Source organism: Oncorhynchus mykiss, chromosome 30 (assembly GCF_013265735.2).
Source record: "Oncorhynchus mykiss isolate Arlee chromosome 30, USDA_OmykA_1.1, whole genome shotgun sequence".
Lineage (NCBI taxonomy): Eukaryota > Metazoa > Chordata > Actinopteri > Salmoniformes > Salmonidae > Oncorhynchus > Oncorhynchus mykiss.
The window spans coordinates 23640020-23667747 of record NC_050570.1 but is presented as its reverse complement, the minus strand read 5'-3'; the positions used below and the strand labels follow the sequence as shown (position 1 = coordinate 23667747).

The 27728-nt window shown below is 44.1% G+C and overlaps 1 protein-coding gene and 1 pseudogene across 2 annotated transcripts; both read left to right on the top strand.

Annotated features, from left to right (window-relative positions):
- Positions 1–8258: 8258 nt before the first annotated feature.
- LOC110521582 (replication factor C subunit 4) lies at positions 8259–18719 on the top strand. 2 transcript variants are annotated; one of them, XM_021599224.2, is made up of 11 exons: positions 8259–8414; positions 8631–8749; positions 9060–9138; positions 14537–14616; positions 14753–14872; positions 16672–16815; positions 16991–17111; positions 17233–17358; positions 17484–17564; positions 18148–18261; positions 18375–18719. In XM_021599224.2, exons 2-11 carry the CDS (start codon positions 8637–8639, stop codon positions 18468–18470), a joined length of 1074 nt encoding a protein of 357 aa, XP_021454899.2. In that variant the 5' UTR covers positions 8259–8414; positions 8631–8636; the 3' UTR covers positions 18471–18719. The 2 variants fall into 2 exon arrangements, with proteins under 2 accessions (XP_021454899.2, XP_021454901.1); XM_021599226.2 differs by having other exon boundaries at positions 18148–18265.
- Positions 18720–23544: 4825 nt separating this feature from the next.
- On the top strand, positions 23545–25160 carry LOC110521583 (annotated as a pseudogene).
- Positions 25161–27728: the final 2568 nt, after the last annotated feature.

Below are 27728 nucleotides of genomic sequence, written 5' to 3'. Positions count from 1 at the left end.
TCAATCCTCTGTCTGGACAATTGTTCCTTTATGATCTAGTCAGGTCATTACATTATGAACGTGGCATTAGCCCTTGATCATGACTCCGAGTCTTTTCACACTTGGTTCCTTTTTTGTGCAGTGTGAAAACTCCAAAGGAACTCAGACCCCTCAAAAAAGCCCCGAAGCGAACCGAACTGAGACCATCTCGAGAGGTGGTCTGAGTTAAGTTCACTTGAATTCTTCGGTCCGTTCCCTTTTTTAGCGCAATGTGAACGCAAAGCTCCCCAAGTTCGCTTGTCATTACTCCTGCGCCACACACTTGACTACTGCAACACCGTTTCCTCTGCCATATAAACACCCACTTACTTTGGTGCCACAAAAGGGAGAATATGATGTGCAGGTTTGGGGGGAAAAACATTGTTTTTGGATATTATAGATGCACAGAAATTCCACAAAATGTGTGGAGTTTTGAGTGCAGATTATTTGTTTGCAATAATGTGATCTATAGACTAAGAGAGATTTGTCCGTTGTTTATTCGATTGTGGGGTTTGAATGGTGTGAGAAGACAACATATTTGGTGAGAATCACGACATAGGGTACAAAATCAATACTAGCCACTTAAAGTGGCAGTAGCCTACATTGGGTGTATAATTTTTAATTACAGCATTACTTAACCTGCAGTTATTCTACTGCTATTTATTCTGTTATCAATCATATTTACATGTTAATAATGTATTATTATTACAATTATTATGTCTAATATTTTAATTAAATGCAATCTACTATCTTCCAAAATGTAAGTAGGTATATCTAGCTGTCCGTTAACACGTTATGATGGAATGGCTTGTCCTGCACTTTATAAAAACCCAGAGTCTATTGAGTGAATGTTGGAAAAAGTTATTTGGTTCCTTTCTAAACATAGCAATGTGAATGCAAAGAGGACTCAGACCACAAAATAGGTGAAGTGAACTGGCAGAAGAGTAGAGTCCTCATTCAAATGCAAGGGCAGTGTGACTACAAAGATAATTGAGCTATTTAGCTTTTTCTACCCCAGAGTTCACTTTAAAGAGGAATGAGATCGGTTCTTTTAAAGAGGACTATGTGAAAACACCCTTAGTTCCATTACATTACACATAAGAGTCATTGGATGAAGGCGTCTTCTGTAGTGTTGAGTTGTTAAAATCCCTGATGCTCAACCTGAACGTTAACACGCGTCACTTGGTATTGGGAGCATAAGGACTTTATATTTCATTTCAGCGAGAAGTCATTATCAAAAAATGAAAGATTAAATTGATGCACACCATGTTAGGGTTACAGTGCTTGTTTACATAAAACAGACAGAATACAAGAGGCAACCACCTGTGCTTATTAGCTATTTAGTATGCTCCGAGACGGAGGCATCTACAGCTGTATGGCTCTGCAGCCTGTGCAAAACTGCTAGAGTAAGTGTATCTTTTTTATTTGAAGGATTTGTCGTTGATGAAAGTTAAGAGTCGTATGTTTCAAAAGCCGTATCACGAGTGATGATTATTGAAATTTCTAAATGTTAAAACCCTGTTGGGATTAGAGGTCGACCGATTATGATATTTCAACGCCGATACCGATTATTGGAGGACCAAAAAAAAGCAGATACCGATTAATCGGCTGATTTAAAAATAAAATGTATTTGTAATAATGACAATTACAACAATACTGAATTAACACTTATTTTAACTTAATATAATACATCAATAAAAACAATTTAGCCTCAAATAAAATGAAACATGTTCAATTTGGTTGAAATAATGCAAAAACAAAGTGTTGGAGAAGAAAGTAAAAGTGCAATATGTGCCATGTAAGAAAGCTAAAGTTTAAGTTCCTTGCTCAGAACATATGAAAGCTGGTGGTTCCAGGGATATGGGGGACAAGGAAGTGGGAATGAGTAATACAGTACGCAATACGCAGTAACACAGGGAGACAGGGGGAGTGGACTGTCAGGAGCCTTGTCTGCGGCACCTGGGGGTGGGTGCCTGGAGAATGTCATTGCCAGAGAGGGGAATTGTGGGGGTTCCTGGGGTTTGGGGAGAAGAGGCCCCTCTGTATGGGGCTAACCTGTCCCGGTGTAGTGTCACCTTTCTCCCCCTGGGAGGAAGCTGCACCCGGTAAACAACCTCCCCTACCCTCTCCAGGACACTGCAGGGTCCCACCCAGTGACTGTCCAACTTGGGGCATCTGCCTTTTTTCCTTAGGGGGTTGTAGACCCAGACCAGCTCCCCAGCCACAAAGTGCCTTCCCGGGGTGTGCACGTCATAGTTCCTCTTCTGCCTCAAACCTACATTCACCAGCTGCTCTCTGGCGAAGGTGTGGGCTGTCTCCAGGCGGTCCTGGAGTCTCCGGGCATACACTGGCCCCGGGGGAACATGAGGGCTATCCAGGGGCCGATCAAACGCCATCTCCGCAGGGGTGCGGGTCTCTCTCCCCAGCATGAGGAGGGCAGGCATGCAGGAGGTGGAGTCTTGGACAGTGGAGCGGCATGCCATGAGGACCATAGGCAGGTGCTTGTCCCAGTCACGCTGGTGTTTGGAAGAGACGATGGCCAGCTGCTGTCCAAGCATTTTGTTGAAACGCTCCACAAGGCCATCACTTTGAGCATGGAGAGGAGTAGTGCGGGTCTTGTGCATAACCAGCCTCTCAAACTTGGTGGCGAACACATGGGACTCAAAGTTTCTGCCTTGGTCGCTGTGGATGGACTCTGCAGCTCCAAACCTGCTGAACATCCCCGCTGTCAGGGCGTTGACGATGGTCTCTGCCTCCTGGTCAGGCAGAGCATAGGCCTCAGGCCATTTTGTGAAATAGTCCATGGCCGTGAGCACCCAGCGGTTTCCACTGTCTGTCGTGGGGAACGGCCCAACTACATCCACTCCCACCCTCTCCATGGGAGCCCCCACTGGGAACTGTTGGAGCTGAGCATGAGAGCGGCCTGGGGGGCCCTTTCTCGCTGTGCAGTTGTCACATCGGCGGCAAAAGTCCTTCACATCCCTCTTGTGCTGCCCCCAGTAAAAGCCCTGACGGAGGCGGCAGAGTGTTTTTGTGACCCCAAAGTGTCCAGTCCCCACCCCCCCATGAGTACTCTGGAGCACAGCCTCCTGCAATGCTTTTGGGACCACCACCTGCCACCTCTCCTCTCCCGTAGCTGACTCCTTCCATGCCCGCTCTCAAACTTTGACCACAACCCTTTGGTCGGGAGTGAGAGCACTGTCACCTCTTCCCATGGTGGCCTCACCTGCACCTCTACCCACTGTAACACTGGCTGTAGGTCTGTGTCCCGTCCCTGCCCCCATTCAGCCACGTCGACAGTCTGCAGCTCACAGCAGACAGGCCCGCTCGCCCGACACACTGTGGCACAGACCCCCTCTGCACACAGCTCTCTCTCCCGTCCCTCTCTCCGCTCACAGTGGCGGCAGCTGTCTGCAGTACAGGGCCGACGGGACATGGCATTGGAGTGGCGTGCCCCTGCCCTGTGTACCACTGTGAAGTCGTACGGCTGAAGCTCCTCCAACCAGCGAGCCACCTGCCTCTCTGAACGACACGAGCCACTGGAGAGCAGAGTGGTCAGTCCTTACAGTAAAGGGCAGGCTACCCAGGTAGTACTTGAAGTGTTTGACGGAAGCCACAACAGCCAAGAGCTCCCGCCGGGTGACACAGTAGCGGCGCTCATGTTTGTCAAATGTTTTGCTGAAGTACGCCACCACTCTCTCCCCCTCTGGCCCCACCTGGGCCAGCACTCCACCCATGCCCACATTGCTCGCGTCTGTGTCCAGGATAAAGGGCAAGGTGAGGTCAGGGGGGGAGAGCACGGGGGCCTCGATCAGTGCACGTTTGAGGGTGTTGAACGCCTCCTCACACTCCACTGTCCAAGTGAAAGCCTTGTCCTTTGGCAGCATGCGGTTCAGGGGAGCAGCGGCACTTGAGAAGCCCTGTACAAACCTCCTGCAGTACGAGGCCAGGCCCAGGAAGCTCTTCAGCTGACGCTGGTCGGTGGGGGTGGGCCTGTCTTGGACAACCCCCAACTTGTCCTCCATGGTGCTGATCCCCCTCCTTCCCCACTCAGTGGCCCAAGAAGGACACCTCTCTCCTCATGAAGTGGCACTACTCGGGGTGGAGCTTCAGACCTGCGGAAGCCACCCTCTCCAGCACACGCCGTAGCGCCCCCAGGGCTGACTGGAAGGAGCTGCCATGGGCCAGGATGTCGTCGAGGTATACCAGACACTGCTGTCGGGGGATGCCATCCAGCACCCTGTCCATCAAACGCTCAAAAGTAGCTGGAGCGTTGCACAGGCCGAAGCACAGGACCTTGAACTGCCAGTGTCCTCTCTTAGTTTTGGCTCTGGCCTCTGGGGAGAGGGGTACCTGCCATTAGCCACTGCGGAGGTCTAGTGAGGAAAACCAGGAGGACCCCCTAACCAGGTCCAGCGACTCATTGATGCGTGGTATGGGGGGGATGAGTCCTTCCTGGTTACCTCATTCAGCCGCATGTAGTCCACACAGAACCTCAGCTTGCCCCCCTTCGGAACCATGACGACTGGCGCCGCCCAGGGGCTGTCTGAGGGCTCGATGAAGTCTGCCCGCTGCATCTCCAACACAGCCTTGTCTGCCGCCTCCTGGCGTGCCAGCGGAATACGGCGAGGACGCATCTTGATGGGTCGAGCATCACCTGTGTCGATCTCATGCTGCACCAGATGAGTCTGACCCACCTCTTCCTCACTCAGGGCAAAGCTGTCTCTGAATTCAAACAGCAACTGCCACAACCGTTCCTGCTACTCGGGGTCAAGACCAACACAGTTCCTCCCCCATATCTCTCTCACTGCACAGTGTCCTCTCCTCTCCCATCTGGGGTAGCTGGGCTGGGGGGGTGCGGCCCGGGCTCACAGAGGGCTGTGTCGTGGAGGTAGCTGGGGGAATGTAACACACAGCCGTAGGTGACAGGGGGGCTGGGGAAAAGTCACACACAGATGTGGGGGAGGGGGGGCAGCCATGAGTCTCAGCTGCTTTAACTGTTGGAGTAAAGGGTTTGTTGTGTTGAGTGAATGTGACATTAGGGGGGGCCATGGTGACTGCCGACCCTCCCTGGAAGCTCAGTGTGCCCCCATTTAGGTCTAACTGGCAGCCTGTGCTCCTAAGAAAGTCCAACCCCAGTATACAAGGGTCCTGCACAGCCGCCACCCACACAGGATGACGCACAGACCTGCCCCCTACTGTCAGTCATGAGTCCCTTCCCTTTCATGGGTGCCAGCTCACCTGTGGCTGTGCGGAGCTGCACAGTTGTGGGCTCACACTGAGTCCAACCTGGCACAATATCTGGCCTCACCAAGGTTACTGTGGACCCAGTGTCCACCAGGGCAGAGCAGGGCACTCCCTCCACAGTGACAGGGACATGACAAAAGTCCCCAACACAGGTCCGGCCCACCACAACAACAGGCTCCATCCGCTTGCCCTCGTCTGCTTCTGGGGGAAGTGGAGCCTTGCTTCCCCGTCTGTGCCGGTGGGCTCCTCCTGAAGAAGATGGTGGTTGAGATAGAAAGCAAGGGGTCCGCACTACCCGGACCCCGAGCCGTTTCCCTGAGCTCTGGGGGACATGGGGCAAACCCGGCACAGATGGCCTGGCTGGCCACAACCCCAGCAGACCCTGGGACCAGGGCGTGTGTTTTGTGCCGCCTGTAGTGACACAGCACGCATGAGTTCTGTCATTTCAGCCACCCATGCAGGCTTTTCTGTCTCCGGGCTGCTCTGCCCCCCAGCTCGCACAGAGGGTCTGTCTCCCTGCACCCCCACCAAAGCCCCAGCCCAGACCAACTCCCTCTCAAAAGCCATCCAAGGCTATCTGCAATGACTCAGGATGAGCCAGCTGGGTCTGTATGTGCAGCTCCGTAGGAGAGAGCGCCTGTATGAACTGGTCCCGTGCTAGCTCGCTCTGCACAGAGGGGGGCATGTGAGCATATGCCCGCTGAGAGAGGCTCTCAATGTCATTAGCTAGCACCTGTAGAGGCTCTCCAGGCTGCCTGCGTCTATTACTCAGTTCGGAGCGCAGTAGCCCTGGCTGTACACACTGTCCATAGCGCCTCCTCAGTGCTCCCACTAAAGCACCATAATCATGTCTGTCCTCGGGGCTAATTAATATCAAACAGGCCAGAGCTTCATCCGTGAGTCATAAAGCCAACTGCAGTGCCCTTTCTTCATCCGACCACCCCCTAAAATGAGCTAACAGTTCAAACTGAGCATGAAAAGCTTCCCAATCCGCCTTACCGGAATACTTCGGGGTCTTAACAGTTACGGAAGCAGCCGGGAACTGGGCGCCGCCTTGTTTGTTAACATCTTGAGCCCCAGATTCCTCGTCGCGCCGCGTCGCACCCTTTCGGTCCGCCCCCAGAATCCGCGCGAAACACAGTCGACGAAGGACTCATGCCCGCTTCAGCCGCCATCACTCTAACGTCCTCCCTCAAGCAGCCTCTGGGCTCCGACGCCCTGGCGATCTCCTCAGCCAGATCCTCCGACGTCCATGCACACGCACCTCCTTGGCCATAATCGTCCCCTACCTCCACCTTCACTTTCAGATTCCCTCTAAGCATTTTCAACCCTGGTTCTCACCGACAGTAGCTAGCCACATAAGTCAGCTAGCTAGCTGGCTAACTTTTATCAACGTTTTTACTTCTGACACCAATGTAATGACCTGATTAGATCATAAAGGAACAATTGTCCAGTCAGGGGGTTGAGTTTACGAATTGACGGTTTATTAAACCAACTTAAGCCGTAGCTCACGCCAAATAAATGAAAGATAACCCACAAGCCAATCGTGACCTTCTCTTGTGAAGCCCAGACGTAGGAGAGAGAACAAAGGCTAAACCTGGTCTTAACTTCCAATGCTCCAACCCGTGCCCAACCCCCCTCCACGCCACTCCGCCAACCGCCAGGATGCCCGGCATCAGAACATTCCAGGCATTCCCGTGATTGGCAGATAGCAGGTTGATTGGCATGTCGGACCCCGCGAACACTGGGTACTGGTAAGTACAACACAACCACCTACAAGCCTAACTAACACATAACACACAGCTGTCTGTGCCGTTCGCTACAATATGCAACGCAGGACACGCTAGATCATCTAGTAATATCATCAACCATGTGTAGTTAACTAGTAATTATGATTGATTGATTGTTTTTTTATAAGATAAGTTTAATGCTAGCTAGCAACTTACCTTGGCTTCTTACTGCATTTGCGCAACAGGCAGTCTCCTCGTGGAGTGCAGTGTAATCAGGTGGTTAGAGCGTTGGACTAGTTAACTGTAAGGTTGCAAGATTGAATCCCTGAGCTGACAAGATAAAAATCTGTCATTCTGCCCCTGAACAAGGCAGTTAAACCCACTGTTCCTAGGCTGTCATTGAAAATCAGAATGTGTTCTTAACTGACTTGCCTAGTTAAATAAAGGATAAATAAAGGTGTAAAAAATAAATAAATAATGGCCAAATCGGTGTCCAAAAATACCGATTTCTGATTGCTATGAAAACTTGAAATCGGCCCTAATTAATCGGCTATTCCGATTAATCGGTTGACCTCTAGTTGGGATTGTACCCTACTTCACATTAGGCAATCGTGGGGGAAGCTAATGGCTGAGAACTATAGGGAGAAGGCAAAATGCCTCCTAGAGGTGTGCATTGAGAGCATTTGCTGTGGGGATTGTAAAATATATGGCCACTTGTCAAATGTTTGCAGATGGGAGAATTATGTTATTAAAGAATCTGTGAATGGAAAATGTTGCAACTGTGGAGCAGATCATACTCCGGACTTCCTTGAGTCCCCCATTTGTGTGCAAGAGGTCAAGGTGTCAAGGATCAGGGCTGTACAGCAGATCTCATATGTGGAGGAGGTGAAGGGGCAAGAGGCCACATACTGAAGAAGTGATCTGGATACACTCATTGTGAAGAAGGTGGATTTTGTAGCATATAGCCACAGTTATTAATTGTACTGCACAAGAGTCCAAGAAGCTGGACAAAATTGTAGACAAAACGTTTTTGGGGCTCCAAGACTTAATGGCAGAAGCACTGCACGGACTACTGTCATCAGAAAATGTCCCGCCCTCACAGGATCCATCTGAGTCTGTGTAAGGACCTGATTTGTAATTTTAACAGAAAAACAAGTTAATTAGTTTAGCATTATTTCTGATATTAATATTTTTTACCACGCGTTATTTACTTGTTGCGGCTGTTTATTATCTACCCGCACAGTAGGTAGCGAACGCCATTATAATTATACCAGAGAAGAAGAAGAACTCTCTGATTGGAGGGAAAAGATTGACGTCGTAGACGGAAAAGGGCGTCGCATTTTCATCAGGGCGGGAAATCTACCACACATGTCAACAACTAACACAGTTCGAATGTTAACGCATTTTATATAGCTACAGGTAACCAAAGCTTGAAAGCAACTGATAATCTGTAGCTAACTTACTTGCAAACTGTTCTGCGATCTCGTTACAGTAGGGATCTCGCTAAGTGGTGGTTGTTATTGTTTAGCCAGCTAGCTAGCTTGCTTGTCACAGAAAGAGAACGTCGCCCTCTTTGACACGCAAGTATCGCTCAGTGACTAATGGGCAGTGGTCTGTTTTCTAACTCCTATTTAGAGAGCCATGCAGGCGTTTTTGAAAGGAACATCTACTCAAGGCACCAGACCTCTGAAAGAGAAAGGTGCCGGGACCAGTGGAGAGAAGAAGCAGAAGTCTGTCCCCTGGGTTGAGAAATAGTAAGTTCAATTTATCCGCGGCTGTAATGTAAGCCCTTGTGAATCTTCCTTCATAAAATTAAAATCCAGACACACAATGAACAGTTGCTATTCTTCCCTGAAACTGCCAGGTCGCAGTTGTAAATGAGAACTTGTTCTCAACTGGCCTAACATTACCTGGTTAAATAAAGGTGCACAAATAATAATAATAATTCATGCAGCGGCAGGCAAATATCTTTGTGATAAGTAGCTTGCTATGTTTAGCCAGAAAGAAAACCCTGCATTAATATGATCAACTGCACACTGAAATCCATTGTTTGGCTGTTTACAGTAGACCAAAATGTATGGAAGAGGTGGCATTTCAAGAGGAGGTGGTTGCTGTGCTGAAGAAAACTATAAAGGGCGCCGATGTAAGTACCCTCTTCAGATCCATGAGAGTGATGACTCATATGTCTAGGGTAAATACTGTCTGCTGGGGGTTCTGTTTGAATTTTACATATGCCCAGAGTGGATGAAAACGCACTTTGGTGATGACATTTCACTGGTAAAATACATTTTACCAAGACAAATATGATACTTTGTGTTCTGAATTGTTCAGTGGGGTCTTTCTCTAACACATCATTACCATTATATCCAAAAAGTTGGATTTTGTAACCTTATACAGTTGAAGTTGGAAGTTGACATACACCTTAGCCAAATGCATTTAAACTCACAATTCCTGACATTTAATCTGACATTTATTTCAGCTTTTCCCAGTAGGTCAGAAGTTTACATACACAAAATTAGTATTTGGTAGCATTGCCTTTTAAATTGTTTAACTTGGGTCAAACATTTCAGGTAGCCTTCCACAAGCTTCCCACAATAAGTTGGGTGAATTTTGGCCCATTCCTCCTGACAGAGTCGGGTTTGTAGGCCTCCTTGCTCTCACAAGCTTTTTCAGTTCTGCCCTCAAATTTTCTATAGGTTGAGGTCAGGGCTTTGTGCTGGCAACTCCAATACCTTGACTTTGTTGTCCTTAAGCCACTTTGCCACAACTTTGGAAGTATGCTTGGGGTCATTGTCCATTTGGAAGACCCATTTGTGACCAAGCGTTAACTTCCTGACTGATGTCTTGAGATGTTGCTTCAATATGTCCACATCATTTTCCATCCTCATGATGCCATCTATTTTGTGAAGTGCAAAGCACCCCCACAACATGATGCTGCCACCTCTGTGGTTCATGGTTGGGATGGTGTTCTTCGGCTTGCAAGCCTCCCCTTTTTTCCTCCAAACATAACAATGGTCATTATGGCCAAACAGTTCTATTTTTGTTTCATCAGACCAGAGGACATTTCTCCATGTGCAGTTGCAAACTGTAGTCTGGCTTATTTATGGCGGTTTTGGAGCCGTGGCTCTTTCCTTACTGAGCGGCCTTTCAGGTTATGTCAATATAGGACTCGTTTTACTGTGGATATAGATACATTTGTACCTGTTTCCTCCAGCATATTCACAAGGTCTTTTGCTGTTGTTCTGGGATTGATTTGCACTTTTCGCACCAAAGTACATTAATCTCTAGGAGACAGAACGCTTCTCCTGCCTGAGTGGTATGACTGCTGCGTGGTCCCATGGTGTTTATGCTTGCGTACTATTGTTTGTACAGATGAACGTGGTACCTTCAGGCGTTTGGAAATTGCTCCCAAGGATGAACCTGACTTGTGGAGGTCTACAATATTTTTTGGTTGGAGGTTTTTTAGAGGCTGATTTCTTTAGATTTTCCCATGATGTCAAGCAAGGAGGCACTGAGTTTGAAGGTAGGCCTTGAAATACATCCACAGGTACACGTCCAATTGACTCAAATTATGTCAATTAGCCTATCAGAAGCTTCTAAAGCCATTACATAATTTTCTGGAATTTTCCAAGCTGTTTGAAGGCGCAGTCAACTTAGTGTATGTAAACTTCTGACCCACTGGAATTGTGATACAGTGCATTATAAGTGAAATAATCTGTCTGTAAACAATTGTTGGAAAAATTACTTGTGTCATGTACAAGTAGATGTCCTAAACGACTTGCCAAAACTATAGTTTAACAATGAATTTGTGGAGTGGTTGAAAAACAAGTTTTAATGACTCCAACCTAAGTGTACGTAAGCGTTTTTTATATATATATATATCTATATTTTTTTACCTTTTTATTTAACTTGACAAGTCAGTTAAGAACAAATTGTTATTTTCAATGACTGCCTAGGAACAGTGGGTAACTGCCTTGTTCAGGGGCAGAACGACCTTGTCAGCTCGGGGATTTGATCTTGCAACCTTCCGGTTACTAGTCCAATGCTCTAACCACTAGGCTACCTGCCGCCCCGACTTCAACTGCACAGCTGATAATAAGTGTTGAGCTTTGTTGACGGAGCATTTCAGCTTCATCACCAAAACTTTTGATGATTTTACATTTTGTGGTCGTCGTCTTCAAGTTGTTTCACGAATGGCAAAATTAGCATGAAATGAGCTGAATTAAATGTAAAAGGCTTTTAAAATTAAAAGCTTGGGGTACACTCAGTGCTCTGACATTTCACAGATGTTTTTTGTGAGTAGTCTTTGAGAAAGAACAGGAACTTGGTATTAATATGAACTGCGTATACTAAAATATAAAAATACTACATATCATGTCCCAAATCAATATCTATCTTAATGGAGTGTAACGGTACACATTAGTAACGAACCATTCTATTTGGGGACCTCTGTTCGGTCTGCACTGTGAACCCGAATGGATGTTTAAATAGATAAAACATCTAAACTGCAGTGTATGCGTCTTTTTAGTACTGTAAAGCTGAGCTTTACATTGTAGCCTCCAGATGTTTTAACGGAATAGCCTATGTGCACGTTGTAATTATAATCTCAATTGCTTAATTTCATACTTTCCTTTTTGGGAGGCGCAGCCGGAAACTAGTTCTCTACGATTGTCAGTATTGGGGTCGATATACAAGAATTGGAGGATCCTCATCATTTAAATCTCCACTTTGGGACCATTTTGGCTTCCCAGTAGAAGCAAAAATGTATTTAACTTAGTAGGAAAGCAACTAGATGTATTGAATTTATTTGAACATTAATTAATTTGATGATAACACATGAACAAAATGGATAAGTAATTCTTATTTTCCTTCAACTTTTTGAAGAAGCAACGGTGCGGGAATGCCCCTGTCTGTGTGTGTGCGTTTGTCTGCCACGGTGTAGCCCTTAGCGATTATATTAATAACAACAGTCTTCTGGTAGATGGAAAGGCTTTCCCAAAAACCTAAATGAAATGTTAACTACAAAGTAGCCTATGCATACATGACAGAATGATATCATGATTATTTGCCTACCTCACTCCAGTGGTGATTTGCGATCACGTGGGCTACAGAAACACTGCTAACCAAGCAAGGCTCTTGCTGGTGTTCACCTAAATTAAATGGTATATCTACACCCAAAAATGTACATTTCTTATATTTTTCCCAGACCTCAAATGGTCTCCTGATGTGGTTTAAGCGTTGTGAACATAGAACATGACATTTTGTGTCATTTCTGAGTGTGAAACCCTGACAAACAAAAATCTGAAACCTGCAAAAAACAAATGGAATTAGGCAAAAAAATATATATATACAGTGCCTTGCGAAAGTATTCGGCCCCCTTGAACTTTGCGACCTTTTGCCACATTTCAGGCTTCAAACATAAAGATATAAAACTGTATTTTTTTGTGAAGAATCAACAACAAGTGGGACACAATCATGAAGTGGAACAACATTACTGGATATTTCTAACTTTTTTAACATATCAAAAACTGAAAAATTGGGCGTGCAAAATTATTCAGCCCCTTTACTTTCAGTGCAGCAAACTCTCTCCAGAAGTTCAGTGAGGATCTCTGAATGATCCAATGTTGACCTAAATGACTAATGATGATAAATACAATCCACCTGTGTGTAATCAAGTCTCTGTATAAATGCACCTGCACTGTGATAGTCTCAGAGGTCCGTTAAAAGCGCAGAGAGCATCATGAAGAACAAGGAACACACCAGGCAGGTCCGAGATACTGTCGTGAAGAAGTTTAAAGCCGGATTTGGATACAAAAAGATTTCCCAAGCTTTAAACATCCCAAGGAGCACTGTGCAAGCGATAATATTGAAATGGAAGGAGTATCAGACCACTGCAAATCTACCAAGACCTGGCCGTCCCTCTAAACTTTCAGCTCATACAAGGAGAAGACTGATCAGAAATGCAGCCAAGAGGCCCATGATCAGTCTGGATGAACTGCAGAGATCTACAGCTGAGGTGGGAGACTCTGTCCATAGGACAACAATCAGTCGTATATTGCACAAATCTGGCCTTTATGGAAGAGTGGCAAGAAGAAAGCCATTTCTTAAAGATATCCATAAAAAGTGTTGTTTAAAGTTTGCCACAAGCCACCTGGGAGACACACCAAACATGTGGAAGAAGGTGCTCTGGTCAGATGAAACCAAAATTGAACTTTTTGGCAACAATGCAAAACGTTACGTTTGGCGTAAAAACAACACAGCTGAACACACCATCCCCACTGTCAAACATGGTGGTGGCAGCATCATGGTTTGGGCCTGCTTTTCTTCAGCAGGGACAGGGAAGATGGTTAAAATTGATGGGAAGATGGATGGAGCCAAATACAGGACCATTCTGGAAGAAAACCTGATGGAGTCTGCAAAAGACCTGAGACTGGGACGGAGATTTGTCTTCCAACAAGACAATGATCCAAAACATAAAGCAAAATCTACAATGGAATGGTTAAAAAATAAACATATCCAGGTGTTAGAATGGCCAAGTCAAAGTCCAGACCTGAATCCAATCGAGAATCTGTGGAAAGAACTGAAAACTGCTGTTCACAAATGCTCTCCATCCAACCTCACTGAGCTCGAGCTGTTTTGCAAGGAGGAATGGGAAAACATTTCAGTCTCTCGATGTGCAAAACTGATAGAGACATACCCCAAGCGACTTACAGCTGTAATCGCAGCAAAAGGTGGCGCTACAAAGTATTAACTTAAGGGGGCTGAATAATTTTGCACGCCCAATTTTTCAGTTTTTGATTTGTTAAAAAAGTTTGAAATATCCAATAAATGTCGTTCCACTTCATGATTGTGTCCCACTTGTTGTTGATTCTTCACAAAAAAATACAGTTTTATATCTTTATGTTTGAAGCCTGAAATGTGGCAAAAGGTTGCAAAGTTCAAGGGGGCCGAATACTTTCGCAAGGCACTGTATTTATATAATAATTTAATAAGGCCCTACATTATGGCTCATGATGTATTCCTGGGTTAGTTTTACATCTTTTGCCAAAACAAAAATGAAGTACAGTAACTGTTGGCATTACATTTTCCTGCTAAACCGAACCACGACCCCAAAACCGCACCGTGACCCCAAAACTGCAATATGTACCGAACCGTGGGTTTGAACTGTTATCACTTTACTAGTTTACCTCCTATTGTTTCATTTTTTTCTGGATTTGAGAAGATGAGTTCAATGCTAAGCCTGTCAGGTAGCCTTAATTCTCACAACAGCATCCAGCCTAGCTGACACAATGCTATATTCCTGTTTTTATGACAAACATTTATCTGGCCTCCATTGATTTAGTCGTACTAATTTTGACCTGAATCCCTCTCTCATCAGAGAGTAAGAACTCCCCCCAAAATTGAATGGATTATGATAGAAACATGAGGTTTGGATCATTGGTTTTCTTAAAGGATTATCTACACAATTAACATTATTTTACCCATTGATCAAAAAATACATTTTTGATTGGACACCTTATATTATATAATCTCCATTGCAGCTCCCCAATCTGCTGTTCTATGGACCACCTGGAACAGGAAAGACATCCACCATCCTGGCTGCAGCCAGGGAACTTTATGGGTGAGAGTGACTCACCAGCTTTACAGATTACTGCATGCCAACTCCCAATTTATGCAGGCACTGCGTTTTGTGGGTTTCAGCTGTACAGTGCTTGTATACACCACAGTCAGTTTTCCCTGTCTGTTCCTCTCCACAGGCCAGAGCTGTACCGACAGAGAGTCCTGGAACTGAACGCCTCTGATGAGAGAGGGATTCAGGTGGTCAGAGAGAAAGTCAAGAGATTTGCCCAGCTGACTGTAGCAGGACACCGCACTGAGCAAGTACAAGTTTCCTTAACCCTTTACACTCTCATACCTGTTTAGGCTGTTTACCTGATAAACAGCCTAAATTGAAACGCAGTCGGTGTACCGTGTTAAAAAGAAAAATACTATTGCAACCTCTTTGCAATAATGAATTGAGACTAAAAGCTTGACGTTTCAAGTGTTTTAATACCAAGGATACAGTCAGCTGAGTGCATGCATTTAGAAAGTTCACAGCACATTTTATACTCTTCCCTCCTTTTGGTCACACCCCTCTTGTAGGTGTCACCTCCCCAACTATACATTTTATGACCCAAATGAGTTTCCCTCTGGCTCCTGTGGAATGTCCATGGTCCGCTCTTTGTTTAGCCATCCGTCTTCTGTTCTGGGCCTGACCCTGCTCTCTGATCCTGGGCAATTGCCTCTTATCTGATTAGGTCAACATTTCTAAATTGGCGTACACACAGTTTCATGGCCTGAACTCCATTAATACTCACAGTAATCATTCTCTAAACAGGAAGCAAACAAACTGTAGTTTAACATAAAACATGTTACATTTTGACAGAATCCATCAACAGTAACATGCTATACATGACGTCAGAGCTCTGGCTCTGCGCTTCACAGCTCTGTATGGGTTTTGACGGACAGCCGTTCTGAACTTGAGCACCGCGCACGACAAGAATTTGCCCACATCCCTCCTGCTAATTTGCCAACTTTTATGAAAAATAAATGTTTTGTTTGAGTGTGGGAAATGCTGTAAATTTAAAAGGACTATGTATTTTGAAAGATGAGACGTTGAGGATTATAATAAATATATCTTTGATGTCAAACAAGCAAACAAAATACCAAATGTGCACTTGACACATTCCAAATCATAAAACTCATGTCATATACAGTGTCAACTTTCATGATCACTGTTTGATGTACAGTTACAAGATGACATGTCGTCATAATCTGGGTTGTTCTGAACAGAATGAGTCTATGTTTCTCTATTGTGAAGAAAATGTGCACCGGAATGCACTCATGACTCCTTCATATGCGCTCCAAAATGTATGATCTGTTATCGTGAATTGCGTTGTGAACGCCTAATACTGTGATATTGTGTTTAGAACTTAGCTCAGGGATCATCAATTAGATTAAGCTGCGGGCCAATTTAAAAACAAAATGTAATATTTTTAGTTTTTTTGAGGGGATTGTCAGGGGGCTGGAACATAATTACAAATAATTTCTAGATTGCAAATTGACAGCAAGAAGCCGAAACAGATGCCTAAAACATAATCACTTCAAACCTTGCGTACATTTGTATACATTTACATACAGTATATCTTTATTTTATGCTTGGTAATATTTTGGAACAGGTTTTTTCAAATAAAAATCACTTGGAGCTGATTTGCTGGTCTTTTTCAAGTTTTATTTTCAACAAATAAAAAAGTTAATATTTATTTTGCTCAAATTGGGGGGCAAAATAAAATTCACCTGAAGAATTTCTGGATTTCATTATCAACTAAAAATACATGTAAAAGGCATGAAATCAACAGTGTAATGTTTGGATTCAGTCGTGTCAGGTGAACTGTTGTCCTCACCTTTGGTCTAATAATTTTGCCATAATCTCTAAACTGTTCCCTTACAATTGCTACCATTTATAATGCATATATTTCTTCTGTAAGAAGAAAGAGCCAATTTCCACAAGTGTAAAATCTACACAACAGATCAGACCATATAACGCATGCCCTTTCCTTACCCCATATAACTGTCAGCATCTTGTTCATGTTAAATTATGATATTAAAGTTTCTTTCCCTTCCTTACCTCTGACAGTGGGAAACCATGCCCACCCTTTAAGATCATCATCCTGGATGAGGCTGACTCAATGACCAACGCTGCTCAAGCTGCTCTCAGACGCACCATGGAGAAGGAGTCCCGGACCACCCGCTTCTGTCTCATCTGCAACTATGTCAGCAGGTCAATTGGGTTTCAGACTCCAAGAGGCACACTAGAATATTACATTCATATTGGGGGTTGGTTTAGGAGTCCCATACAAAACCACACAAACTCTTTAAGACACTTTACAACATGCTGTAATAAATGTTAAATCTGTTGCTAAGCTAACTCAACTTGAATGTGATTTGATTTTCAGGATTATTGAGCCATTGACATCCAGATGCTCAAAATTCCGCTTCAAACCTCTGGCCAATCAGGTCCAAGAAGAGCGCCTGCTAGAAATCTGTTACAAGGAGAATCTCAAGTACTCGAAGGAGGTGAGGATTGCAAACTGGCAAATGTCTTTGAAATAATATTTTTACAAAGAAATGCTCTGTACACACCTTTTTACTTCAAGGAATCATCTTCCGTTATCCTTAAAATTCTGTTTTCCTGCAGGGAATTGCAGCGTTGGTGAAGGTTTCAGAGGGGGATCTGAGAAAAGCCATAACCTTTCTTCAAAGTGCTGCACGGCTGAACACAGATAATGAGATCACGGAGAGTGCGGTCATAGAGATAGCAGGGGTGAGTGCTTCAACTGTATTACACTCAACATCAGTAATAGTTACCGGTTTTATGCACTGTGTGCAATCCTGTCAAAGTAGAGGTATCAAACGTTTGCTGACCATGCTCACATTCATCTTTTTAAGGTTGTTCCCCCCAAGATGATCGACAATTTGCTTAAAATCTGTTACAAGGGCACATTTGAAAAACTAGAGATTGCTGTTCGGGTATGTACATTGGTTTTCTATTGCTCCTTCAATACATATGGAAGAACATGAAGAACTCCTTTCCATGACAGACTGACCAGGTGAAAGCTATGATCGCTTATTGATGTCACTTGTTAAATCCACTTCAATCAGTGTAGATGAAGGTGAGGAGGACAGGTTAAATAATTATTTTTAAGCCTTGAGACAATTGAGACATGCATTGTGTATGTGTGAATGGGAAAGACTAATATTTAAGTGCCTTTGAACAGGGTATGGTAGTAGGTGCCAGGTGCACCGGTTTGTGTAAAGAACTGCAAAGCTGCTGGGGTTTTCACGCTAAACAGTTTCCAGCGTGTAATCAAGAATGTTCCACCAACCAAAGGACATCCAGCTAACTTGACACAACTCTGGGAAGCATTGGAGACAACATGGGACAGCATCACTGTAGAATGCTTTCAACACCTTGTAGGGTCCATGCCCTGACAAATTGAAGCTGTTCTGATGGCAAAAGGGGGTGGTGCAACACAATATTAGGAAGGTGTTCTTAATGTTTTGTATACTGCTCTCTACCAGACTATTCACCAGGCCATTCTGCCTCTTACAGAACATGGTAGATGAAGGCTATGCCGCCACACAGATCATCAACCAGCTACACGAAGCCATCATAGAGGAAGAGCTGAACGACAAGCAGAAGTCTGCCATCACGGAAAAGATGGCAGTAGGTGTTTCAAAAGGGCATAACTTGCATTGTGGTAATATTATTATTTCAATAATGTTGTGATTACGATGCCTACAGTAGTAGTGACTTATTGATTTGTCTTCTACTTCCAGGTGGTTGATAAGAGTCTAGTGGATGGTGCAGATGAGTACCTGCAGATGCTGAGTCTGTGTTCTGTGATCTTGCAGCAAGCCACCCAGAGTAACTGACCCTACAACCTCTCCTCTACGTTTACATCCTAACCAACTGCTTTTTTTGATACATGTTTTTACTCATTAATCTAAATGTGTTTCTTTTAAATACTATATTTGTTAATCAGTGCTGTCATACTTCAGGGGTCAGTTTCATTAAAAAGTACTGTGATTTCACATCTGGGTTTTGAGTCAGTTAGGAAAAAAACACATGTAACCATATTTTATACATAAATAAAGATATGGGTGCTTCTTTGCAGACATGCACATACTGTCCATAGTATGCATCATATATAATCTCACATCAATGCATTTTAAAAGTATTGTAACGACTCTGGGTTTATAAGCGCAGAAATCGACTCCGCCGTACGAACATTATTTTGCGGCACAGTCGATAGCGCGCCGGACCTCGGGCTCGAGACCTGCTCCCTGCCTGTTTCATTACAATATGATTACAGACGTAACAGATCAACATTGTCAGTTTAGTGTAGTTCATACGTTGACTGCTTCAGCACGGCAAGCGTCTGCCAGGTCTGGTGTATGTGTACTGCCCTGTTTATTCGATTCTGGTACAGTAGCTGATGGAGGTAGTCACATTTTTGAGTCATCCAGACATGCAGCAGCTACATCGCAAGACTGAGAAAGGCCTTGCCTCGTCTCTTTGAGCCACTTCTCCATACAGGGATCACTATTCATCTCACAAATATTGCGTAGGATGACAACGGCATGCCTGGGCCAGCACAGGGATCAGGGCAGCTTGGCAGTTGTTGCGCTTCAAGCACTACCAGCAGGCTTTCAGGCACGAAAAGGTAGCCTCAATAGGTGTTTGTGCTCAGATGAGCATTGAATGTTCGTTGAAGTGACTCTTGATAACGTTTGAGCAGCCAGCTCCGTAAAGGGAAGGTTGCATCACCCAACAGCGCATAGCCGAGAGGTTGTCCCATGGGTTTGTGAGGTGTCCGTGGTGACAACTACCCTTCTTACCAACATTCATAGTTTGGAGTCCTGCAGCATGGTTGCATCACCAGTGCTGCCTTAAAGCCTACACGAAAGTCCCAGAATGGACCATGTCCATTCATAATGCACTGCATTAACGTGGAGGGCTATCCTTTGCTGTTTGGCGTTGATATTTCACAGAAATGTGAAGGGAATTAATGACACCCGCACAATAAGGGAAACCCCACTGTGTTGAACATGGCAGCAATTTCCTCCAGCTCCTGTTCACTTGGATGATGAATGAGTGGCTTCAGTACTGTCACAACGATATTGTATATATCGTATAAATGTGATTACTGTTGGGCTGTTCGTGCCAAGTAGTTCGCTGATAGAGAGTCTAAGTTGGTGGCAAACCATAACTATTGCCACACGTTTATCCAGGTAGGGTCTTTTACTTCTGGTCTGAGTTTGTCACAGAGTTCGTGGAATGTGTCGAGCCAGTCTTGAGGCTGGAACTTTATCACAACCCTCTCCCGCCAGTCTGACAGGATCTGCAGGTGAGTAGTCGTGAGGGAGCTTGGTGGTGGCTGAAATTAGAATATATATAGATAGATAGCAGTTAAATATTTGAATTCCCACTTTATATTTAATCACCTATCACCTATCACGCCTTTGAAATACTGCATGCATTCTCTTGATACAGACACGTGATATGTCCATTTCTGACTGCACTGTATGCAGACGCCTCTTCATTTTGTTGAGGATATAGCTACATTTTATGTCTGAAATGACGTTCGATTTCCGTTTATCCATGGTAGGGAAACTTTCTGAGATGTTATGATAAGGAAGGCGCGTCTCTGCTAACTTTTAGGTGGTGCAATGATGACCATACCAAAAGGAGAAAATATTTTTTTGAAAGGGCACTGGTTCTCCATTTACCTGTCATGATTAATCAATTATTATTTTTAATTTGTGTCATTGCACAGAAGGTGATTCACAACCTGATGCCCAACAACTCCCCAATGTCCTCTCCCAGCAAGCATGGTGACAGGTTCAACCCCTCCCGTGCAGGGGCCAACTGGAGCATCAACTTTCACAGGATCAATCATTGTACAGTATGTCACTTACCTTGTATGTCACTTAACATCCTACCTTGTGAATGATGATGGGTAACTCCATTTGAATTCAATCACTTTTTGAAAGCACCCCTTTTGATTTGAACAAAAACTCCCATACATATTTGCCTATTGTAGAAGTGCTCAGAAAGTGACTTATTGGACCTGAATGCCAAAACATTCAAGGGATAAAGGTGCTCAAAGTTGACCCATTTTGCATACCCCACCATATTATAAGACATACATTGTCTTAATCACTGGAAAATATAAGTTAACAATTGGGATTGATACAAACAGTGTTGTAAAACTATTTTATAATTTCTTTAAAATAATGCTTTTCATCTTAAACGCCCCCCCCCCCCCCCCCCCCCCCCACAATGATGACATTGAGCCTATATTAAACCATTTAATATGTAATATTCCCCTCAAGAAATCATCCCAATAACATATTGATGAAATGCATTATCTTTAGGTACATGGTCCATATTATCAGGCAGGTGTGTCTGATGCAGCATATTGGCTACATGGCTGAAGCATGGGGTTACTCCTTTGCATTATTTACCACAATAGGCTTTATCTTTAGCTAGATCAGACTTTAAATATGATTTTGTTGCTTGTTTAATGTCCTAAAAAAAACTCCCAGTGGCACTAATAAAATCATCAATCAATACAGTGTTTATTAATACAGTGTAATTGTGTGATTTTTCTACAATGAATTGAGTATAGGCCGACCGCTTATGCCTTGGAATGGCTGAAGGCTTCACGTGGTTACTTTTTTTCAAATTCTCATGCCAGACACTTGATATTGTAAAACGCTGCCCTCTTGTGCAAAAATGGAACAATAATTGTCTTCAAAACTGTTGCATTTTACTTGATATTCAGCCATAGCTGCATGAAGTATGGGTGCTGCATCACCCTCTGAAAAATCAGAATCTTACAAAAATATATGATATATATCTATTTTAAGAAAATATATATATGATATATGTACTGAACAAAAATATAAATGCAACATGCAACAATTTAAGATTTTACTGAGTTAGTTAGTCAATTGAAATAAATTAGACCCTAATCTATGGATTTCATGTGACTGGGAATACATCTGTTGGTCACAGATACTGTACATTAAAAAAAAAAGTAGGGAGGTAGATCAGAAAACCAGTTAGTATCTGGTGTGACCACCATTTGCCTCATCTGGTGACACATCTCCTTTGCATAGAGTTAATCAGGCTGTTGATTGTGGCCTGTGGAATTTTGTCTCACTCCTCTTAAATGGCTGTGCGAAGTTGCTGGATATTGGCGGGAACTGGAACGCTGTCGTGCACGACGATCCAGAGCGTTCCAAACATGCTCAATAGGTAACATGTCTGGTGAGTATGCAGGCCATAGAACAACTGGGATATTTTCAGCTTCCAGGAATTGTGTACATATCCTTGCGACATGGGGCCATGCATTATCATGCTGAAACATGAGGTGAAGACTTCGAATGAATGGTACGATAATGGGCCTCAGGATCTCATGCAACAAGCATGTGAGGTATACTTTTTTTGAATATATATCAAAAGGAATGCTGTCAAAAAGTCAATTAATTTAAATAGATTTCCCCTGATACATTAACTCCCTATAACTTCATTTGACAAATTTAGTCAGCTCATGGATCATTTAAAAAAAAATGTCATTTGTGTTTTTAGGAAAATGAGAGATCAAGTCAGATTGGAAAAAGAAAGGATGCAACATCTGACAGCAACCAAGGTAAGTAACATGACAAACTAAGCCACATCATAGGATATTATCCAGCACCTAAGAAAGGCATACAGTGTGCACTCCTTCGACCTCTCTCTTCAACAAGCTGTTTTTGCCCACAGGTTTGATGCTGACTGGATGTTTTTTATTTGTCGCAACATTCTCGGTAAATCCTGAACTCTGTTGTGCTTGAAAAGCCCAGGAGTGCAGCAGTTTGAGATATTGGATCCGGCAAGCATGGCACCGACGATTATGCCACGTTCAAAGTCGCTTAGGTCACTCGTTTTGCCAATTTTAAGGTTCACTCGAACAGTGGATGCCTCGATGCCTGTCTGCCTGCTTTATATAGCAAGCCATGGCTAAATGACTCACGGTTTGTAGGAGCAATTCATTTTCGTGAATGGGATGGTGTATCTAATAAACTGTCCGGTGAGTGTATAATTTCAATAATTGCGCAAGCTAAAAGGCTGGCCACAAACAAACAAATACCGGCTCAGTACAACAGTGGTGTGCCGAACGGCATCTTGGAACACACAACTCGTCCGTTCTTGTCATGGATGGCTATTGCAGCAGACGAACCCGGTGTGGTCGAAACGGCTCAATTTGAGGAGTGGAAAAACATTGCCTGGAAAATGACAGCGAGTTCAATTTACTTGAGTGGCCTGCGCAGTCCGCAGACCTCAACCCAATAGAGCATCTTTGTGATGAGATAGAACGGGCTGCTGGCAGCATGAATGTATCAGCGTCCAATCTGCAGCAACTGCGTTATGCCATCGCGTCAGCATGGACCAACATCTCTGTGGAACATTTCGACCCCTTGTCGAATGCCCCGAATAATTCAGGATGTTCTGGAGGCAAAGGGGGGTCAACCCGGTACTAGATGGGTGTACCAAATAAACTATTTGGTAAGTGTATATTCATGTAACTGTGGTTCTCTATTAGCGGATGGGCTGGTCTTATCTGCTTTGCTGAAAAATTAGCTGCTCGGAGCAGACATCAACAAAGGACCCCAGACAGAGGACAAACAGTTGCAGCCCTCCACACCAGAAAAGATGAGTCTCTTTGGTGTAAGAATGTCTCACTGTATCTCTCATTTCCAAGCTACATGGAGTTATTTGGAGCAAGGTCTGACCCAAATCTATCTTTTATGTGCAGTACTCTCTCAGTGCTTAGAGATCCACACTAGATGAGGACAACAGAATGTCTCTCAACTTGTTGTCACCTGTCAGTAGTAAAAGGGGAATGGATCGAATGGCAGCCTCTCTGTAAAGATGCAGAGTGGTTACTGTTAACTACAAATCAACGTTCATTTCATTTGGTTTGTTTTCTGTCTTTGCAGTCAGAAGTTCCTACTGTCACCCTGGAAGCTGACTCGTAAAATCACAAAGATCCCATTCAAGGTCTTGGATGCTCCAGAACTACAGGATGACTTCTACCTCAACCTCGTGGACTGGTCTGCTCTAATAGTGCTAAGCAAGCTTAGGCACTTGTCTATCTCTGGAGTGCCTGTTCATTTCTATACAAGCCCCCAGATGTGCAATGATTTATTTTTCCAGGTAACTCGTCTGTGTGATTTAGCAGTGGAGGGAGATTCTGTTACATCCGTGGTGGGCTGGTCAGAGTGAGTAAATTCAACTCCATGTAATCTGCAGTTTGTCAGTCCCACCATAACACCTTTTACATCTGGTGTTTTTGTGTGGTTTGCTGACTCTAATGCTGTGTGTTTCTGATTTAGGGGCAATCATGTGGCAGTTGGGACTCACAAAGGCTACGTACAGATCTGGGATGCAGCAGCTGGCAAAAAGCTTTTTACACTAGAGGGGGACACTGCTAGAGTTGGTGAGCATTCAGAGGGGAAAAACACCCTTCTGTGGAAATGTCCATAATAGATGTCGCATATTGGTTGTTCATTTCATCAGTCTCTTTCCCTCGCTATTCCAATGTCTAATCTTCCACAGGTGCACTGGGATGGAACGCAGACCAGTTGCCATCAGGCAGTCGAGACCTTATGATCCTGCAGATGATTCGCACATACCTCTCCAGTCTGAGCGCCGGTTGCAGGGTCACCTGCAGGTGGTGTGTGTGGTCTGAAGTGGAGTACAGAGGAGCCATAGCCGTGGGAAGTAGTGCCGCAGCACCCACTAATAAATCAAAATAAATACAATTATAAACATTTAAAAAGGAATAGACTAATGATGGAATGCCTTGAATTCATCACAGTACATTCATCAACATAATGCAAAATAAGGAACCAACATGGACACGGCATCGTATCATAGAGGATGGAGGAGCAAAGAACTGTGTTTACTTTGTCACTCGGAAACAATTGAAACTGGACCATTAACAGATTTTTTTTGTTTTTTTTTGTCATCAATGTTTTTATTAGATTTTTTTTCAATTCTTGTCCAGTTCAATTTACAGTTTTGATTTTTGTATTCCATGTCTATGATGAAACTATGTGTTAAAGGAGGGTTAAGATCTAAACTTTGAGTTGATGATGTTACAGTCAGGTCTTATTTATTTGCCATTTAAAAATATATATTTTATTGTTGTATGGACTTGGGCAAGATGCATAATATAATGGGACAATCATGGAAGTCCAGTTTCTTTAAATTGCTAGTAAACATGTCAAAGCACTACATTGAATATAGTATGGCGGAAAAAAATAAACTAAGTAAAATGTGGGGAATTAACAGAAAATGTATGCAAATCAAGAATAAGAGTATTGGCAAAACATGTCAAGTGTTTTCATTTCCACACACAACTGCTTATACATATCATTTTTTTTCTTCTGTGATTTCAAGTAATTGTCATTTGTCAATCTCAACAGCCACCTGGTTTTGGCCTATATAGATATTGATTATTTTCCATAATATGTACATATTTATATGGAATGGAATAAGCAGATTTATCTAAATATATGACACTGAGTATAAGGTTTCCTTTTTATTGAAGGAAGTGGAGTGCATGCAGGCTGTGATCCCTTTTCCTTTGACAGTTCTGTTGTAGATCGTTGCACGTTCTGTTGATCCTATAAAATAGCAAACGTCACCGGATATGAGAAAAGGGCCAACTGAAGGGGAAGATTCCCGGTGTATGTGATGCTCGTCGTTTGGTGTGATGCAGACAGAGTGGCGAGAGTGGTGAAATAAGTCATTGTCTGTTATTTTGAGTTTTGATGTTGAGTCTTTGCCCGACAAAGTGATGTTAGGATATATAATTTATCCTGTACAAGCTTTTGTACCGAATACATTACGTTGTTACAGGTGTCAAGCTTATGGGCATGTGGCAGCAGTGTGTAGCAGGGATGTTCCTAGGTGTGAGAAGTGTGCAGAATGACAAGAGAAAGGACTGTGTAGCATTGGGTAAAGTAGTGGTATCTGTTGATTGTAGGGATGCCCATGGGGCTGGGGCTCAGAAATGTCCTGTGCGAGAGAGGCAGGTTGAGGTTTCCAGGGTTAGAGTAGCAGAAGTTGTCATATGCTGAGGCAGTGAAGAAAGTAGAGGAAGACGGGTCAAGGGTGAGGGATCCTGAGAGGAGTGGTGTGAGTATTAGATCTGTACCAGTACAGAGGGATAAACCAACAAGTGATATATGTTTCAACAAGATTACATTTTTAGCATTTATAGCAATGGTTATCAACTGTACTGCAGGGATGTTGCAGAAAATTGAGGTTGTGGTGGCAGCTGCAGAGAAGGATTTGGTTGTGTGAGACTTGACATCAGAAGAGTAACAGGGTGCGTTAAGTGGTGGTGTCCCATCCCTTTAAGTTGTTGGCATGAGGTAGTAGTAAATAGATTTAAACAAATCAAAATCAAATCACATTTTATTTGTCACATACGCCAAATAAAACAGGTGTAGATAGACCTTATAGTGAAATGCTTACTTACAAGCCCTGAACCAACGATGCAGTTAAGAAAATACCTAAAAAATTCAAATTAAAAAAAGCTAAGAAAAACAAATAATTTAAGAGCAGCAGTGAATAACAATAGCGGGGCTATATACAGGGGGTACCGATACAGAGGCAATGTGTCAATGTGCGGAGGCACCGGTATCGAGGTAATTGAGATAATTATGTACATGCAGACAGGGTTGTTAAAGTGGCTATGCGTAGATAATAACAGAGAGCAGTAGCAGCATGGGGGGTGCAAATAGTCTGGGTAGCCATTTGACTAGCTATTCAGGAGTCTTATGGCTTGGGGATAGAAGCTGTTTAGAAGCCTCTTGGACCTAGACTTGGCACTCCTGTACCGCTTGCCGTGCGGTAGCAGAGAGAACACTCTATGACTAGGGTTGCTGGAGTCTTTAACGATTTTTAGGGCCTTCCTCTGACACCGCCTGGTATAGAGGTCCTGGATGGCAGGAAGCTTGGCCCCGGGGATGTACTGGGCTGTACGCACTACCCTCTGTAGTGCCTTGCGTTCGGAGGCCGAGCAGTTGCCATACCAGGCAGTGATGCAACCCGTCAGGATGTTCTTGATGGTGCAGCTGTAAAATCGTTTGAGGATCTGAGGACCCATGGCAAATCTTTTCAGTCTCCTGAGGGTAAATAGGTTTTGTCATGCCCTCTTCACGTCTTGGTGTGCTTGGACCATGTTAGTTTGTTGTTAATGTGGACGCCAAGGAACTTGAAGCTCTCAACCTGCTCCACTACAGCCCTGTCGATGAGAATGGGGGTGTGCTCGGTCCTCTTTCTCCTGTAGTCCACAATCATCGCCTTTGTCATGATCACGTTGAGGGAGAGGTTGTTGTTCTTGCACCACATGGTCAGATCTCTGACCTCCTCCCTATAGGCTGTCTCATTGTTGTCAGTGATCAGGCCTACCACTATTGTCATCATCAAACTTAATGATGGTGTTGGAGTTGTACCTGGCCGTGCAGTCATGATTGAACAGGGAGCACAGGAGGGGACTGAGCACGCACCCCTGAGGGGCCCCCATGTTGAGGATCAGCGTGGCGGATGTGTTGTTACCTACCCTTACCACCTGGGGGTGGCCGTTCAGGAAGTCTATGATTCAGTTGCAGAGGGAGCTGTTTGGTCCCAGGGTCCTTAGCTTAGTGATGAGTTTTGAGGGCACTATGGTGTTGAATGCTGAGCTGTAGTCAATGAATAGTATTCTCACGTAGGTGTTCCTTTTGTCCAGGTGAGAAAGGGCAGTGTGGAGTGCAATAGAGATTGCATCGTCTGTGGATCTGTTGGTGCGGTATGCAAATTGGAGTGGGTCTAGGGTTTCTGGGATAATGGTGTTGATGTAAGCCATGACCAGCCTTTCAAAGCATTTCATGCCTACAGACGTGAGTGTTACGGGTCAGTAGTCATTTAGGCAGGTTACTGTTCTTGGGCACAGGGACTATGGTGGTCTGCTTGAAACATGTTGTCATTACAGACTCAGACAGGGAGAGGTTGAAAATGTCAGTGATGACACTTGGTCAGCGCATGCTCGGAGTACACGTCCTGGTAATCCGTCTGGCCCAGCGGCC

Excerpts from the sequence above, each read along its gene's own strand:
- LOC110521582 (XM_021599224.2), top strand. The coding sequence starts at position 8,637 with ATGCAGGCGTTTTTGAAAGGAACATCTACTCAAGGCACCAGACCTCTG. Across the intron at positions 14,873-16,671 it reads GTAGCAGGACACCGCACTGA|TGGGAAACCATGCCCACCCT; the intron begins GCAAGTACAAGT and ends TACCTCTGACAG. Across the intron at positions 17,112-17,232 it reads ATCTCAAGTACTCGAAGGAG|GGAATTGCAGCGTTGGTGAA; the intron begins GTGAGGATTGCA and ends GTTTTCCTGCAG.